Genomic DNA, 19886 nt, shown 5'->3' on the forward strand with positions numbered 1-19886 from the left:
TGATCAAAAATTGATATTACCCACTGAGGGGACTTACACCCAAGTGGCTCGTAGTTCTGGGACTATATGGGTACGCTGAACCCTAGTCCAACTCGGTATTATGCTACTCCCAATAGATTAAGTGATTAACACATTATGACTAAATTTCTATAAGTAACTAGATAGCTCAAACTGAACATGCAAACTGGGAATGCAACAATTAAACTGATATTGATGCATTAATAACTGAGGCATGTATAACTGAATAACTGAAATATCTGACCTAGCATATACAATTCAAGAACTAATGAAATACATAGCTAGGGTTCTGTAATTCATGCAATAAATTGAATATTAACATACTAATCTGATTTGGATCATTCTAACAGCTAGGAACCCAATAATTCTAACATTCAAGAAACCCTAGGTTTATTCATAATAAGGGAATCAAGAAACTGACTGAAAACTAGGGACCTAATGGTTGAAAGGAATCCACTAGTGAAATTCCACATACCTGGTGATGAATTCCACGGAGAAATTCTTTGATTTCTGGGATGGAACTGAAGAAAACTTGTTGCGTTCTTGAACTAGGGTTCTTGACTTCTTTCTCCTCTTACCGTTCTAATTTTCTAAGTTTTGATTAAAGATTTGACTTACGTAAGTTCTAGTTATGTTTCTAGGCTTAAACTGACTAAAACCTCATGATTTAGGGTCTAAACGTCGTATCTTAGGGGTCCAACGAAATAGGAAAAGACCCCTGACTTAACTGTTCTCGGAGTGATCGACGGATGGGACCTACGGGTCGTGCATTGAACGACGGTCTGTGCTGGTCGGCCATCGTTCGTGTTAGATTCTAGGTAAAGGAGACTTGATCCACGGACCGTGGTCTGACCTACGGACCGTGGGTCGAGACTTAGCTGATTTTCTAAGCTGGGTTTGGGGAAGGGTTGCAGTGGTGAACCACGGACCACCAGCATGGGCCGTGGTCTGACCTACGGTCCATGGATGGCAACCGTGGGTTGCACATGCACCTTCTCAAAAATTGCAATTTGGTCTATCTAGGATACGGGGTGTTACAGTAGGTGGCCCTCTTTGGCAGTTTTTTGGCATCTTTGGGGGTTAGCTTTTAGGGTCCTCCGTAAGGACCCTTGGTTGGTCCTTGGGGAGTCGTACCTTGACGTTTAACCCCTAAACCCCTCAACCTAAGCTCAGGAAACCATTTTACAACATAAAACCCCACATCAAACTCAAAAACTCTAACGTAATGCTCTAGTTTCACCTACTAGTTTTCTGAGTGTTACATTAGTCCATTCACTCTCCTGAGCTGAATGTGTGGAATTGGGTTTAGGATTCACTCTCTCGAGCTAAACCCAGGTCAACCCAATACCCACAGACCATCAATCAATAATTTTAGTTTTAAAACCTCTCTCGAGCAAGCCAAAAACACAGGGTAGAATTGCATTTGCAACTACAATTCTTAAATTAAACCATAATTAATGATTGAACTCACTTCTAAATAGCATGTAAACTAACAATTAGCAATACCCATAAACTAAATCAGCCCATAATCACATCCCAAGAATTGGGGTTTTAGCTAGACATCATAAAAAGGTAAAAACAGTTACCAAACTGATTATCCATCAACTGGGTAAGTGTAGATTCGTCCTTACAATGCTCCAATTCGAAGAATCTCAAAGACCCACTTCCAATTTCTCAAAAGTGAAAAACTTCAATTCTTTAAAGCTTAGGAAAAACTAGAGAAAACTGTCTCACCAGTTCAAAACTCAATAATAAACTAAAAATATATGAACTAAGATACTAAACTAAATGTTCAAAAATGTATTTATAGTCGCGAAAAATGTACTACGAAGAGTCACTGGGCGAAGTAAGTCTGTCTCCCCAAACCACTCGGCGAGCTGCCCTTTGGTCATTTCCATCGCCCTTTTGCCTTGGTATTCAGCATCCTCAAGGTCTGTAACTTTGGGCAATCTAACACTGCATAGAGGAACCACTCGCGATCCGCCGACTACTCCTTTCTATCGCCAACTTGGTTCTTTCCTTCACGGTTTGGCACACTGGAACTTTAGGCGGTCAAGTAGCCATTCGGCAACTCGCCAAGTGGACTTGGCGATCACCAGGCTTGCCTTTCTTCATTCTTTTAGCTCGCTTTGTTCCTTTTTGCAAACTAGTGTCCTTGCTTTGTTCCTCAATCCATATACCTGGAAATCAAGGGTTTTACATTAGTTATTGGCACAAAATAAGCATTTGAGGACACTAAATCTATATAAATAAAGCCTTAAATGAGTCCAAATCTAGGACTCATCACTCTCTATACTAGGGTTGTCAGAGCATGTTGTGGTTATGGGGAAATTGGACATCCGTCTCCTCCTCAACATCATTATCAATAGCATCAACATGCTGCTCAACTACACCACTAGGTGACTCAACTCTCGGCTTGGAGGTAGGCACAAACTTGGGCGTATCGAGCGAGGGAACTTCACCCCACAATATAGAGATATCAATGGACCTTAGCTGGTCCACATCAATCCGAAGAGTAGAAATGTGACCCCTCATGGCATTCAACTCAACTGAGCTACCCTGGGTCTTCTCTCTAGCCTCCATCCTAGTAGTGAGGTTGTCTAACCTCTCCTTATATGAAGCCTACGTTTTATGAAACTGCACCATCTGCCCCCTCACCGGAAGTAATGCATTCTCAATAGCCCTTTGAACAAACTTGGGTATCTCACTCTCTACCCTAGACACTCTCACATCCACTAAATGGGTAACATTGCCCATTTGGTAGATCAATGCTTGGGTCAAGAGGGGAGGGGATGTGGGAGTAGGTGCAATAGATGTGGAGGTAGAAGGTATAAAAGAAGGTTGAGTAGTATCGACCTCAAGGCAAGTGGAGTCTACCATATGGGTAGTGATGGTGGCGGCTTCCTCCACGCTGCATCATCTCTCAAATGATCTACCTCAATCCTTAAATATCATAGGAGGAGGTGGGGGTGATCTGAACGTCTATCCTCTTCTAAAATGGGAGTCTCGCAGCCTAACACAACTGTGTGATAAAGGCTGGAAAGGGAAGAGAAGTCTGCTCCTGACAAGCTTGCATGAACATCTCTTAAACAATAATAGAACCTATATTTATATTTTCTTGGTCAATAATTGTACCAACCAAGACAACCTTTGGAAGCAGAAGGATTGATTCATTCTTGGATGGCATGATGTTGCTACTCATGAAACTGAACTAATATCAGGCTCTAATATTCATATAATTCTTTTTTATCTTTACTCTGTTACCAATCCATAGAGAAGAGATATTTAAAAATGAGCGGTGCCAACCAACCTTTCAAGGTGTCAATATATACCGCATATACAACATGTACATCTCAACCTGATTGTCCTTTGTCCCCAAATCATCATTGATTGCACATAGGTGACACTACACCATCTTACCCTAGACTTCAACCTCATATAAAGGCTTCTAAAATGTGCACTTCCTCTTCTTGGACAAAGACTTTGCATAGATTGTATAGAACTCTCATACCCAAGTCGAGACATAAGGGGGTCGATTTCGTGTGAACCTCTCAAACCCATGGAACTTGATTGTGTCCCAAATGGCCGGGTAATCACTCATCACCCCATCAGTTAAGAGTCGCCTCTCCTTAAGGATATTATGTTCTCTTTCCATTTTGAGCCTATTGAGGGCTCTTGGAGCTATAACAGGGAGAACTCTGAAAGTAGGGGGACAAAGCCTTAGGAGGTTGTAAATATTATGACCGGATATCTATCATCTTTCTCGCAATCACTTTCTTGGGTGGTTCACCCATACACATAGAGAGGTCAGAGTAGCTTGTTGTTTCGGAGCCTTAGAGGGCTCATTAATAGTAACCCCCCCTAGTTCTTTTCAAAGAAGGAAGATGAGGAGATTCCCTTTCAGGCTCAGAGTCGGAAGACACTACTCTTTTTCCTTTGGTTTTGGCCATTTCCTGCAAGGCACAACAATTCAAAACACAAATCATGTGAAGGTTAGTTGAAATCAAATTAAAAAATAAACACAGTTCAAAATAAGTTTTGAGGCTTGCCGCCTGGGAAGGTGATTCTACTAACTGGATAGGTGAGCTCAGATGAGCTTGCCAAAGTTGACAAACCATAATTTAATTTTACTCAAAAATGAAAGATAGAGTCCTCTCCTATTCGGCGATCCGCCAAGTCAGGTCCCCGTGGGCTAAGACAAGTCCACCGAAAGTGATAGTGCTTAATTGAAAAGGAACAGGCACAAAGGGAGATGTTTACTCCAACTTGGCGATTCATCGAGTTGGTTTTGGCGATCTAAGACAAGACCGTCAAATGATTTAGAATTCTAAAATTTGAGGATTTTTCGTCAGGGTGGCACTGGCGCAGCGCACCACCAATGCACCAAACTGGGTCTTCAGTAGTTAGGCCTCTAGTGCAGCGTACTAACAGTGTGGCAAGATGGGTCTTCTATAGTTTAGGGGATGGGGCAGTGTACCAAGGATGCGCCTGAACCTAGTTTTCCCGATTTCATCCATTGTGTGCTCCTTGGAGTTGCATCCACGCTTCTCTTTTATGTAATTTCTCCCATGAGTTCAATTTCACTTCGAACACTCTTGTTATGGTAATCATATGTCTTAGTGCACAATCCTTGCAAGTTAAGCGAAACATAACAAATAGCATAAAGAGTATTCCCAAAACACAAGATATATGTGGGAAACTCTTAGTAAATAGGCATATAAATACGCCTAAGATCATTCACTATCAAGGGTCTTACCAGCCACTATTATTCACCCGATCCCCGAAGGTAGCTAGAACTGGTTGGTCAGAGTATTCGTTCGTTAGGCAACCTCTTTGAAGTGACTTATACCTGCGCCATGGTGGTAACATGTGCCATAGATGGGATCCCGATCAATATGGGGTAGTAGATTGTGTCAGAATGGAAGTACTTCTACCGTGGCAACAAAAAGTCCCCCTTCCTTCCTGGCCTAGTGTATGTGCTTTGCTACAAAGCAAGGGTGCCACTGAATGACATAGACTATGCAATGGAGAATAATGGTCCATTCAACCCTTTATTGGTGAAGAAGACTCCCTTTCAAGTGTCTAAGAATAAGAGTATAGGTGAGGCGGTAAGCAGCCAAGCTGCAACAGGTTCAAAGGAGGATATGAATAATTATGAGGACCCTACCACCCCTTCTACCTAGTCTAGTTTCTGCTGTCTAGCAGTTGCCTTGAGGAGGACCTGGCTATAGTCAAGAGGTTCATGGAAGATACTTATGCCAAACCCTCAGCCCCACCTGCTCCTTTCTAGGACATAGTCATGCTCCGTAGGGAGCTTGATGCTGAGAGGAGGAGAGGGCGCTCTTGGGACCATCTTGTAGACCTCGTGTGGAAGACCATGATGGTCATTTTCAGCCGCATCACCCTGGAGCATGAGTTGCCCCAGTTGGAGCAGAAGGACTTAAAGGAGTTCCCTTTCATGAGCGAGGTCGAGTTAAGAGACCTTGCCCCATGATGGTGATTTGGGCACACAACTAGAATCTTCCCTCTTGGATATTGGTATTTGATTTTGGTTTGCCTCATTTGGGCATAAGAAAACTTTACTTCTTTCCTTATTTTGATAGCGCATGAATGCTTGTTTGGGATGTTATAATTCCCGTATTTATACTAGGATATTTGGAAGAAATTTCGGTTGTTTTGTTGCATTGATAAGAACTGAACAAGTGATAGAATTCGGGTTGGGAATGAAAGGCAAAAATAAGGGGAAAACAGAAGTTTAGCCTCTCATTCTCCCAGATATCATGTCTAATACTCAGTATCACGGAGGCCGTTATAACACTTGAGCACTACTATGGCGACTTCTGCTATGACAAAAAACCTCTCACCATAGCGGGAGCACTACAATTGTAATGACCCTCTAGTTTATTTTGGTGATAATTACTTTTTTTTAATCATGTAGAGCATTCTTGTAGTGATAGCTCAATCACCTAGTCGTTCATTTCTTTTTTGCAAGTTTTTGTGTTTTGGAGCTTTTGAAAACTGTTGATTTTGATCATAAGTTTAGGAAGACGATTTCTGAATGCAATTCTGACAGTTCCATGAGCTTCGGAAGGGTCATTATAGGTTAGTGACATAGTTCGCTCGGGTCTTGAGGCTTTTAGTGCAACTTGATGCCATTAGACATTTTAGGTTTTAAGCTTTGGCCTAAGTTTGACCTCAGTCAGTATTCTTGGTGACATGCCTACAAGAGAATTATGTCAGCGCAGTTAGCTCCGAAATGTTGAGTTTGTTCTAGAATTACCCTTCGTGTAAATCTTGAGGCTCATTGGTCTAATTCTGAACTCCTTGTTGATTTTGGTTTAAAGCAGAGTTTGGGTGTAGGACCCACTTTTTATTGAGACAACCTTGGATGAAATTTTTGACTACTCCATTGAGTATAGAATGTCGAATTTGATAGGAGTGCATATTGTGTTTGCGTGCACGGGGTTTCGAACCAATCTCGAGCACCCAAGCGGAGTCCGAGATATCAAATCGATTTTTCTAGTGCCTGATGCTAGTGCCCTAACTTTTACGGCCCCGGTGTCACTTTAATGTCTGACCTTGGGCATATTTATATGCCCAATTACTACAAATTAACCATCTTTAACGTAAGTTTTAGGACATTCACTAATCTAACTAGCATATTTTGGCTTAAGATTACAATGATTGCATACTAACATACATGATTAGCAATTTTGCAGGGTTCCTAAAGGAAGTGATTGAGTCAAGGAAGAAAAAGGAGTTAAAGATGAAAAGCGACGCCAAGAGCAAAGACCAGGCGCGGCGCCCCAGCACCACTGGCGCAGGCTAGGCGTGATGCGCCAGTGGGGTTTTACTGGGGCTACATTTGGGTGCACTGGCAGCGCGGTGCGCCAGCTTTCCAGGCGCGATGCACCAGTCGTTTGCGGAGTTTTGGCGAAAGTTGATTTAAAAAGGACTCCTAGTTGAAGTAGAATTCAACTCTATTATTCCTAACTATTATAAATAGACCCTTAGGACTCCATTGTTAGGGTTCGACTTTTATTTTGTGTGCAAGAGCAAGTATCTACGTTTGTAATAGGGTTTGATCTTCTAACTCTTCTATTTTCTGGGAAATCGCATGAACAATTGTATTTTGTGGTTTTCTAATAGCATGAGTGGCTAAACGCCCTAGTTCTGGGGCTGTAGCTACAAATGAATTGTTGATTATTAAGGGCTTTATGAATTAATTCTTGGTTGTCATTATAAGTTACTTTTATATTCTTGTTTTTGTATTTCTTGACTGGCCATCTAGAGATAAATCTATTGTTTAACCTTAAAATCGGGAGAGGAGAGGTTAGATAGACCAGAGGATATAGAGAGCTTGATCGACCCGTTAAGTCGAGGTGATTTGTGTTCAGGAGTGATGCCCGGACGAACAGCTCGCTTGGTTACGAAATAAGATGAAATATAAATGCTCGCCAATTAGTCTATTTATCCCCGCTCAACGATGTAGTTAGGTAGCTAATTGGGGTAGGCAACGAGAGGTGTATAGCCCGACTCATATAATTAACCCTATAAACCAGTAACTTGACAACTGAAATTAGTTCTATGCCAATAATATGATACATGATATTCAGTATATGTTCCAGCCCAGGAATTGCTTTTAACTTGCTTGAAACATGATATTAAAGTCGTTCACAATTAGTTACTTTCATTTAGTTCATAATTAGTAGTAGTTAACAATCAATCATCAACTCTTGAAAAGGTTACTTTTACTTTTATTTGTAGAATTAAGTGTTAAATATAAATTAATCATAAGTCTCTTGGGAACGATAACTCGTTTCTTCAAGAATCTATATTACTTGCGCGACCACGTACACTTGCGTGTATACTGGGGAGCAACAATGTCCTTCTCTTAAGTGGCCAGGGCTCCGCTTTAGTGCGATAGGCTAGTCAGGCGGCAACCACTTAGCAGCCTTGGCTCGCTTAAGCGGGCATCGCTTTAGTTGCCAGGGCATCACGTTAGCAAGCCTGGCCAACTTGGCCCTAGCATCGCTTAAGCGACCTCCGCTTATGCAGGCATGGGCTTGATTTAGCGAGGCCCGCTCTGTGTGCCCAACCACTTTAACAATTTAAAATATTTAAAACCTATACAAAAAAATTCATTTGTGCCACATAAATTGGAACAGAGGGAGACACGTTCTTTGAAAATGATGTAAAAATTACTATAAATCACAACAATTAAAAACTTCAAATATTTCATAAAAATATATAAGAATTTAATATTTTTTCTAATTCCATCTCGATCGCATAATTGATACTGATAGAATAACATATATTGAGCTCGTACTGGCATGAATCCCATGTCAAAGTATATATATGTATTTTAAAGAAGTCCAAGCTTGGGTTTACACTCTATATATATCCTGAGATTCAATGAGGTAAGTGCCACTGTCTGAGATCCCCTTCTGCCTTTGCACGCCAAGAACCATCAGGTTTCACTTCTATTTCTGTCACCAATTCTCCACAAGTTTGCATCTGTACCACAAAAGACAAAAAAGGGAAAATGTCCATAAATAAGAATAAAATTGTAACTTCCTTTTTATATTTTTGCCCATAATTGGTAAACTAACCAAACATAAAATACAACTAACAAATTAAAAATGATTTACCACGAGTTTAAGAAAGTAAAAAAAAAAACTTCTGAATATTGTTGTTTTAAATTAAATATATGTAGAATATACCAATATACTCTTTAATCTTGTGGACTATAACATGCCTTGTGAAAAGTTAAAATTAAATAATTGGCAAAATAGAGACTAGACATTCATTTCGAATTGGAGGAAGTAATATATTATCTGTGTATATAAACTCTACAACTCCCACATCCTCCCCATTGAATCACTGACACTGGGTATGTTGTTGTATATAAACTCACTAAGATAGTTGAGACCTAAGATCACAAGCAATAACAACCCTAACCTGAGAAGTGACCCAATTGAAATAAGGATCAATAATGAGATGCTCCAGAGAGTAGTTGTTGAGACAGATGGGGCATTGCCACTACATAAAATAAACAACATTTGTTACTAAATATATATCACCACATACAAAAACATAGTATAAAGATGCTTGCCTTCCTAGACTTTTGATTCATTTCAATAAATACTTGAAGATCAAAGCAGCCCATATGTAAACAAGGTTTGAATCTTCCAGCAATTTTGATTCTTGAACCACTCAGTTGTACATACATCGATGCAAAATGCGAAAATCAAAATACTGCAATTAGCGCAAAAAGATGACCAAAACAAAGGTATTTGCTTACAGGGCATCGAAGATTGACAGGAACAAAATCAGCAACGACAGCTTCAAGGTCACAGTCATTGTCAGCATTTTCAGTTGTTGTACGACCACCAATGCAACGACAAATGCGAGCAAGAGCATCTTCATATATCTCACCATCAGCCTCCTTAGGGATCATGTTTAGAACCTAGACACAAAATATAATGTGTTATTCATACACCATATATAACAGTGTCAATAACTTGTACATGTCCGTTATTAAGATGGACTAAATAGGAAAGCATGTCACATAAATTTGACTACCTGTTGGATTGTACGTCGCTCTACAAGTCTAACCCCTACGCAAAATGCACGATCATCACATCCGGTTAATGATATTTTGTTAATTCCATCTCTGAAGCAACGTGTGATCTGTCAAAAAGGCAAAAAAAAAAAATAGACTTGAGGAAAACCATCCAGGGAATCAAAGGCAGTTCCATATATATCTCAATAAGAAAACAGAGAAATGGCAAGTAACAAACAGGAATTAAAAGTTATATTAAACTATAAATCACAATGAATTTTGCCTTGGCAAAACACGAATACTCACTATTGCACCATCATCGCGGCCATTTGCACCCAACAATTGTGAGCCACTTCTATCTATGCAATTCACTGGAACTCCTGTTGGTTCAGATATAATTGAAGTTACTGAACTGGCAAAAAAATTATCTAACAATAAACAACATGTTGAGAAGGGTACAAGACACCATTCCAAGTTTTACGTTGGCTCTGTTTTGAAAGGCAGCTCAATCTCGTTTTGCTGTCTTACAGAAACAATCACGAATTTCGAATCGATCACTTTCAAAGTGGTCAATTTGTGTTACTGCCATAGTAGGAGGAGGCAGATCATTCTTTCCGGCATACCCCGAGTTGTGTTTGGAGTTGAAACAATGTTTGCAGAACACTTTTTCACTTCCAGGTTCATATTTTCTTTTTGTAAGTTATTTCCAGGTTCATATTTTCCCGTAGCTTCTGCGATTCAGTTCTGATCTTCTATTTCGTTTTTCCTAATCATTGCTTGTTTTGTGATTTGTAGGAATCCCTCTTATTTTCTTTCCTATATTAGCACCTAATGTATTGAATCTATATCTTACTTACCTATTGGAATATGAAATCAACTTCTATTCGATTACATGGTATTAGAGCCAAGTCCATCCCCATTTGGATTCCTGGTCCACGCTCCAATTAGTCCTGGGCGTGAAGGGGGTGTTAGAGTGGGTAAAAGTCTCACATTAATTCGGGAATGAACGAGTGGTCTCCTTATATAGACTTGGACAATCCTCTCTTCATAAGCTAGCCTTTGGGCTTGAGTTAGACCTTGGTGTCATATTTTTACCGCTAGCAAGTTGTGAGTTATACAACTGCTTATTCTATATTAAAGCCAGCATTGCCTTTGATATGGAAACTACAACAACACTATACCCAATGAAATCCCACTAAGTGGGGTTTCATCTTTACCTCAAAGGTAAGATAGAAAGACTTTCCAATAGACCCTCGGGTCAAGACAAGAACAATCTAGAAAAAGACTTAATGGAAATACAAAAGACAATAGATAGTAATAGAAATAACAAATAGTATCATAACAGTACTACAACAAAATAATACTATAATCGAACTACAAGAAACAAACCGGAATTGAAGAACAAGAAATTACAAGCGTAGTACTACGACTACTAGTAAGCAGTGGCATAGCCTCAGCCACCCCAGGGTGTCCAATTGGACACCCATTCGTTGAAAAATTTCGTTGTATATATATGTCAAATTCTACATTTAAAAGGTATATATTTAAAGTTGGACACTCTTGACAAAAGCTATGCCTTAGGCGCAATGGTAATGGGTGCCCATTTGAATGAAGCGGTTCCGTGTTTGAATCCCAAATATCACAAATTTTATTTTTTTATTTTGACTGTCACACACCACACCATTATTCTTGGACACCCTTAATAAAATTTCTAGCTCTGCCACTGCTAGTAAGGGCAACAAGACAATACACTCCTACCTACTAACATTCTACCCTAAATCGTGTCTTCCACACCTTCCTATCTAAGGTCATAACCACGATAAACTGTAATCGCATCATGTCATGTCTAATTACCTCTCCCCACAATAAATTAATGGAGAAAGATATACTTGAGCAAGACAGAATAGAGCATACCGTTGACCTGCAAATCAACATTCTGAGGCCATTGCATCCTAAATTGTACCTTGTCATTCAGAAGCATGCACCAAGCCTGAAAATGTAGCAAACATAAAATAAAATCATGAATACACAGTTACTATTTGAACTCAAGTCATTACTCGAACAACAACCTGAAGATCATATTCCTGTTTTGCCAATAGGTATCTGCTGGCTCTACCGAGTTGGAATGTTTTTTCAATCCTCTGTTCAATGTTTATGCTGAAAATTTGCAAATGTAAAGTGATTCACAAACATCCGTCATAGCATAACCAGTGTAATGTAAATATGAAATGGCAGTAAGTTCACCAAAAACAAGCAAAAAGGCAAATCCTAAAATATAGCATGAAAAGGACAACGAAGAAAAGTCATGATAGTCAAGCCTAGAATGCAGACACAAAATTCTCCTAATGAACTAGAGATGTTTATATGATTACAGGTTAACTGAAAGAACACTCCTTTCAAGAACATACAGAGTAGCTTCACAAAACTAACAAGGTACAGGTAACTCACCCATCTGCTGGAGCACTAGTAAAACCAAACTTCACAGGATATAAAGGGTTATCAATCATCTCCCAGAATCTGCATATAGACCATTCAATCAGTGAATGTCAAAGCACTTACAATTCCATATGTAGTTAATGTAAGAAACGAGTCAAAAACTCAATGCGTCACTTAAGTATCCATATGCAGATAAAATGAAAGTGCTGGCTTTGAAGAGTCTAAAAAAAAACATAGCTCTTTTAAGATTTTACACCCATGCATAGGAGAACCCCGGTTACTGTTAGCATCGACATCCTATGTACAAAACTTTACATATAGAAAATGATAAAGAATTCCTCACATACGATTGTTTCATTCTCATGCTTCTTAAACGTTACATATAATGAGGAGTAAGCAATAGTTCATTTGAATTGAAGACAGGTAACTGTGACGCAACCAGGTACTCATTCTGCTGCAATATATGTGAAGGTGTTTAACGAGGTACAGAGTTTAAGAATAAATGAAAAAACTTTTGAAATATGTGGTCTAAATCAAGTCATAGATATTTGTGTAGCTATAAATCATCTAATTAAGGGTAAAACAAGAAGTTTACAGTTAAATTGTTACTAAATATAGAAAAGTGTTAATTCTTTTTGAGACCGACTAAGAAAAGGAAAGAATGTCGTATAAATTGGGACAGAGGGAGTAACAATGAGCTGACAAGTATTGAAGTCAAGAGAAAGCCTAGATATCTTATTCCTATGCTTAGAGATGCAACATGGAGATAAGAACCTGAAATCGCACTAACTTGCTCTATTGAACGGAATAATCCAGTCTGTTTATAGTTAATGTTGTAGCAGAGAAAACAGAATGGGCTTGCATCATAATATCCCGTGTGTTGAGAAAGTCTGATGTTGATGAAGCGAGGTAAAGAGAAATTAAATGATACTTACGGGTCTGCACAACTCAATCTGCACAATTCACAATAAAAAGTTTCAGGAGTATTTTGCTGAGCAACTCCCTCGACAGGCTTTTCTGGAATAATGACACAATCTACATGTTGCCATGCGCGGCATCTTCTATCTTCACACTGCAAGTGTAGTTCCGTTAAAAGACAAACAAAGTGTATTTAATTGATATCATAGCAAGCAGAGGTCCTGGGATTGACTCTCACCACCACCCATTAACAAAACAAAATCCACATGCCTTGGTCCATGAAAATGAATCAAACTCAGAAGTGAGGCGCATGTTCAGAATACAATTAAACAATAAAGTTTGCTCTTTAACATCTTAAGCTTTTACTGTTCATAATTAAGGCAGACGAGAAACCTGAATTATTGGTTCAGTTTGTGATGAGCTTCCACAGGGACATCGAATCTTCATCTGGTTAGGATCTTCGAATTCCTCATCCAAGACAACTTGTGACTTAGACACACACATTTTTCTGGAAGAGACAAGAAAACATCAGTATCACAAAACAAAGAATTCACTTCTGCTTCATTCATTAGATAAAAAAGAAACAGTTTTCACCAATGAAATGAGGAAATAAAATACAAACTCAGTTCTTGGTAAAGTTTTATAATAGAATCTTCTATCTTGTTTTTTCTCATAGCCATGAAGTATTTGCCCTTAAAGAAGAACCCTCTAGTACACACGCCAAACTAACTCGGACCTTATTGAAGATCCTATAGTGTACCTGAAACTTGATGCCAGTTGATGCACCGAGTTCTTCTCTAGGTCACTTTGAGCTGAGTTTCTTGAATCATCATTTCCATCAATTGGCCAAGTCATTGGTAGTGTTAAATTTCTACGAAAATATATTAAGACTTGTGAAGTCAGCACCTCAATGGTTCTTCCATAATACGAAATACGAAAATGTGAGTAATATTTTTTTTAGAACAGACAACGAGACAACAATTCATCGAAGGAAGAATTCAGAAATGTATGTACCACTCCACAAGCTTGTGTTTGCAGCGATTCATCTTATGAATGGTATAAGTATCAAAACGGACGTCAAGGACCTTTGCCAATCTTGATATCTGATGTCCTGGTAGGATGTCCCAGAATTTTAACACTTGAAAGTATGCCAAGTTCTCTAGCAAAATATCTACACTCCAAATTAATTTTAGGTGCTTGACACTGTATATCTTCAATAGTTCAGATGAATTCCTGCCACTGTTGCTGAATAAGCTGTAGTTTCCTAGCTTGCGCCAACCACTTGAAAGCTTTTCCAAAAGGGAGATCACTTCTTTACGCATCGCAACATCTTTAATTCTGGCAATGGATTTTGAGAAATCCTCACTAAAGAGAACCTGTTATGCTTAGGGGTTATGTGAAGGCCTTCAAATTTTCCAAAGTAGCTAATTGACTCAAAGAAAAGAATCCGCTATAAGCGAGATGAAGCAGCATACCTTCCACTTGGATGTCTTGAACAGAGAGGAGTTCATGGTGAGTAGTGTTTCAATCTGGCCAACCTCAATGGTAGCACTCAAAATCGCTTGAGCCAAACTTTTGTCTTCATTAACATCAAAGAAACAACCCCGAGCCTTGGACTCAATGACTAATTGCTTCCAAATGGAACCACTGTTAACCAAAGTTGTGGCATTCCCTAATACCCAAAGGCAGAATCTGCATACAAAGCCAAAGAAAGAGAATGTTCATCAATTATCTTATCACTGACTGAACACCAAAAGACAGTAGTAAGATAAGAACAGCCAATAACTTAGTACCTTGCTCGAGTCAGTGCTACATTTGCTCTCTGACAACTAGAAAGGAATCCCACTAGTCCACTCCCATTACAACGAACCGTGGATATAATTATCACATCTTCTTCGTCTCCTTGGAAACCATCAACGGAGCGTACATTCACTGAGAAGTGGCTGTTGACATCTGTGCCATATTTATGCCCAAGTTTTTGTTGAATCTCAAAAACTTGAGCTTTGTAAGGAGATATACAGCCGACGGAAACCTTTCTCCTTGAAGTAACAGACTCTATAATTTAGAAATGAAATCAGATTTTCCAACACAATTGCCATGCTAACCGAAATACAGTACTGAAAACAAGAAAACGTCATCATAAGCATAGATGAAGTCCTTGAAAGATAGTATTACCTTTATAAAGATTGGCAACGATCTCGGCTATGACATAAACTTCTGACATATTTCTAGTACTGTGTTTGTTATCATACTGCTCATTTCCATTGCTTATGTTAATAAAAGAATAGGAGCCAAAGATATTTCCTTTAAGAAATCTCTTCTCATACATTGCTTCTTTTACATTCCAACCATCCGTAATTTTATTTTCATAGAACTCTCTATTTGGGAACAAACTTATTGCAGGGTGCATTCTATATTGAACATTAAGAAGGTGCTTCTTGTGTCCTACATTTACCAGCCTTTCAAATAAGCTCCTTCCAAAGTCAGCCTTCTCGCAGATCTGGCAATAATGGACACTTTGCCAATGATCTAAGAGCAACAGATTCATTTTTTTTCTTAAAAAAATAAGTATCGTAATAAAAAGATCAGCGGAAAACCTTGCTGTGAACCATTGCAGGCAATTGTTTCTCATCCCCTACGAGTATGGCCTGACGAAGACCTGGAAGCTGCAGGGGAATAGCGGTTTCACATTCCTTCAGCTGAGCTGCTTCATCAATTACCAACATCTCCAGAGGGTTCATTCCTACCGTGTATAATTTTGATGAGCACGAGACTGTGCAGAAAATCAGACATGCACCCTTCAGACAAAAACTTTGAATATCAGTGATATCTGGAAGAGAGATTCTCTCGGTAAGAGATTTCAATACTTCGATGCATTCAAATGTATTCGCAAAATATCTCCCATTACGGAACAGTGTTCCAAGAGTTTGAAGCATCTCAAGAACTCTGATCATATCTTCAGCTACTTCTAGTGGAATGAAAGAAGTAGGCAGATACGTGTACAAGCTCTTTAGACAAACTGTCAACTGCTCCAAGATCCTTTTGAATTTGCTTGTCACAAACTCCTCAAATGTAAAACTACGGGCTTGTTTTTTGTTTTCTACCTCTCCTTCATTCTCAATTTTGTCAACTGATCTCAAGTTATTCATCATTTGAGAACTTTTATCATCATTTGATATCTTCTTCTCATTATCTTTTAAATCCTGATTGCCGAATGTTTTCTGCAACTTACTCTTCTTATTTTTATCTAGTCCTTGATTGTCTATACTTGTACTCCTTCCTTTCTCTTCCTCTGCAACATCATTAATGCTATCTCCCTTCATTAGTTTTTCTTTTCGCAGGTATTCACGGTATTGCTCTTTAGGATCTTCAAGCAAAGATTTCATGGAGAGTATACAACTTTTCCACCCATGATCAGGAGACAGACAGCTCGTAAGAGCAGCAATTCGGTTATCAAGAAATACATCAAACAGATCTTCATGATCATCAATCCCCATTCTTTTCCGATTCCCAAATAAAATTATGTCACCTAAACCATAGGTGTCATATTTCAGACCATCCTGCACTAGATGCATCACCCTCTTTGTAATTCCCAACACAGCAATGTTTGTGGAAGCACAAGTAAGAGTTCTGCATTTCGTGTTAAACAAGACGTAAAGTAAGGAAGAAACTGTTTTTGTTTTGCCAGTTCCAGGAGGACCCCAAATAAGCTTAACAGCACTCTGGTGACCACATTCTCTTGTAGCAATACAACTTATAATAGCCTCTCGTTGCGCATTATCTAGCCCAAAAGAGTCAATGGTTGTCCTATGATTTAATATGGCACTAGTTTGTGTTTCACTTAATGAGCAATGCGAGCATTTCTCTTCATCCTGCAAATGATTAAAATTTACTAGATGTTAATCAATGAAACTTATATATAGATCAAATTTGACAGGAAAAAAGATATTCTTACCATACTTGGATCAACGTTTAGCACAGTGCTAACAATGTTGATGTTTTCACTATTCATGTCAGAATTCAAAGCATTCCATATTCTAATATTGGTCGTCAAATTAGAAAGGTAAACGATGAAAAGACTATCTCCTTGTTCATGCTTTTCTCTATCTGGTTTTGTAAACGGGATAGGCTTAGAAGACAAGATGGTTATCCTGTTTAAACCTTCATCTTTGCTTTGGACAAATGCAATGAGAAATGATCTCTTTGGTCTGTTAAAGTCTGCAGTAGTTTTCGGCCTTACATCTGATAGTGAAATCAGATCACCTACCGCCGGTTCATATGTTTTCATAAATCTTTGTCCCTCGATAGTAGTTGTGTTCAACAAAACGTTGTAGTATAAACCCTTTGGAGGCTTATAATCAGCTGACTTTCTGACATTGATAACCTCAAGTGCAGGGGATTGAAAAGCATTTGTCACCCCTGAGAGCAAATCAGCATGTGTTTCTTCTATAAGCGGACTTATGAATGACTTGAAGTAATGATCAGTTGACAAGAATGTCTCTGGAATTTGTTTAACCTGTTTAACAAATTGCACAAGATCAAAGTCATGAATCTATAAAGGTTGAATATTATAGATACTTCACTTAACTTGTCAAAAAGTATAGTATTGTCGAATTTTAACTTTTTATATATACAATGTAATTTATCGAAGAAACCGGCCATGATCTGGTCTATGCAAAATGTGCTCATAAAACAGGCATGTCCCCTCCATAAATTGAACATGTGGGGCCATTTTCCAGTAGCTAATTGGCTTTACTCAAATCACAATTCACAACAGCAAAGTTTCCACACATAGCAACAAGCTCTCACTCCATCATAGTCCCATGGCAAGAAATTTCAAATATTTTTCACTTAATTTGGAATTTACAATAGAGTTGCATTTTTGTAAAGAATATTTGGAATAATTTTTATTATTGAATAAATTTATATACAAGTTCAAAAGAAGTTATTTTCCGAATTTGAAGTACAACTTCAAACAAATTACTTCAAGTTGGATTTAAAATTCTCATGGTCAAATGCGGATTTTCAAATAAAGTAAAAAGTTATTCAAGAAAAGTGAATAATGTTTATGGCAAAACAGATAGTTAAAGTATGTGAACTTTGATTGACATTTTAAAATAATATTGACATTGGAAAAATCATAATATATACACCATACTTGTATCATTTTTAAATATCTAAATTTTAATTTTAAAAATTGAGTTAATTAATTTAATCAAATTTAACATGGATTAGTCAAATTAAAGTACTCCCAAATAATTGAGGGAGGGAGGGAGTAGTATGTTATATTCTATGTTAATAAAATTACATAGTAGTATAAAAATGAAAAATACATTGAGAATATTAGGAAATATAACAAAATAATTAAAGAATCTTTTAACTCTACTACAGTTTAAACCATTACTGCTAAAGTCTAACTCTCAATAAAATTTAACTTCAAATAAATAAATTTTGGTGATTTAAAACAACTTGCACATACAGTGTACAAATTAAACTCCATCATTAAGAACTCCCACATATACATTCATACATGTAAAATAAATGAAGTACTTGTTCCTATGGTTATTAGTCAAGAATATTCCATAATATAATTATTTGAGGTAATAATTCTTCAAAACTCTAATTAACAATTAATTAGAACCACTTACCAATGAAGTAACAACAGAACACATGCTGACCAATAATAGGTTATGATCATATGAAGATAATTAGATTATCCATTTTCATAAATGATGCCCCTAAACTTGTCACAAATACTTGTACATTTAAGTATATACTTGTCATTTTTGTGCATCGCGCGTGTATGTATATATATATATAGAGAAGAAAGACTTAACCTCATCTTTGAAGAGATTTTTGTTGAGGACATGAGCGAAAGACCAAGAAAAGACGACATCTATCAAGCCCGGAATAACAATTTCTTGAGTTTTTTTATTCCATGCACGAACACAATATTCCTCTTTCAAGACTACTTGTTCTGTTTTCACCGGAACATGATTTTCTTGCTTATTCATTGAACCAAAAATTGAAGCAAGTTTATTCAATATGGACAAAATACTAAAAGATTCGAAAATTAAGCATGGACAAGGTGATCAATTAAGTAATTTAATTAGGTGAAAGATACTCATAATATATGCATATTGCATGCATTGGAACAAGTAAAAGTCACATGGGGAAATGCGATTAATGTTTCGTTTCCTCCGTTAATTAATTTATGATCTTCTCATCATTAATTTGACATGCATGCACGAGAGGAGTTACCTATTATTAATTTATTCTAAATTTTGGTTATTAGGTTCGATATTCGGTTTTTAACTAATATAATTCGATTAAACTGAAAAATTGAAATTTAATTACATTAATACTACATTCTACAGGCCCAATTTAAATATTAATGTGGCCAAATTTAATTTAAAATACACCCAAATAGAACTCCAACTAATTAAGCAAGTATGTCACCTTTGTTAAACACTACAGAAGTGCCCATAGTTGTATTTAATTTGTTGAATTGTACATAAGACGACAATTGCTTGATAGTAAAACAGATTCAAGAAGCAAAAATAGAATAGAGAAAGAGAGGCAGTAAACGTGGAAAGAAATTTCCTTGACTGTAGTACTTTTCAATGCTGCTACGGCAGTCTTTATATAGCTAAAAAAAGAACCAGCAGACTTAGACTAAAAAATTAGGAATTGCCCTACAAAGCTTTCTCCTAAAAACTAGATAATGTTGCCCGTGCTATGCACGGGCCCAATAATATAAATGGTATATTTGGGGCTAAAAACCGAATTTTTGAAGCGATTGTTTGCGTGGATAAAGGAATAAGTTTTTTTATCACAAACATGTACTTTCTTTGACGCTATTTAAAGCATAATAAGACTACCCACATACAACATTTTTGAAATATTTTATGTTGTCAATTATCATGATTTATAGTATTTTTATGACAGA

The 19886-nt window shown here is 37.7% G+C and overlaps 2 protein-coding genes across 2 annotated transcripts; both read right to left on the bottom strand.

Moving 5' to 3' along the window:
* Positions 1-8375: 8375 nt before the first annotated feature.
* On the bottom strand, positions 8376-13792 carry LOC125816114 (E3 SUMO-protein ligase SIZ1-like). The gene is made up of 12 exons (XM_049495710.1): positions 13698-13792; positions 13331-13445; positions 12955-13091; positions 12032-12100; positions 11653-11740; positions 11498-11573; positions 9890-9963; positions 9604-9711; positions 9324-9487; positions 9134-9239; positions 8980-9060; positions 8376-8535 (listed from the first exon to the last, which is right to left on the bottom strand). The coding sequence occupies exons 1-12, from the start codon at positions 13790-13792 to the stop codon at positions 8431-8433; spliced, it is 1218 nt and encodes a 405-aa protein (XP_049351667.1). The 3' UTR covers positions 8376-8430.
* Positions 13755-18951, bottom strand: LOC125816125 (uncharacterized). The gene is made up of 8 exons (XM_049495719.1): positions 18775-18951; positions 16893-17453; positions 15535-16809; positions 15113-15437; positions 14731-14992; positions 14413-14629; positions 13952-14313; positions 13755-13808 (listed from the first exon to the last, which is right to left on the bottom strand). Coding segments are annotated over exons 1-8 (3180 nt in total). The 3' UTR covers positions 13755-13807.
* Positions 18952-19886: the final 935 nt, after the last annotated feature.

The sequence above is a fragment of the Solanum verrucosum genome, unplaced genomic scaffold (assembly GCF_900185275.1).
Source record: "Solanum verrucosum unplaced genomic scaffold, falcon-dt-bn FXZP01000006.1, whole genome shotgun sequence".
Taxonomy (NCBI): Eukaryota; Viridiplantae; Streptophyta; class Magnoliopsida; order Solanales; family Solanaceae; genus Solanum; species Solanum verrucosum.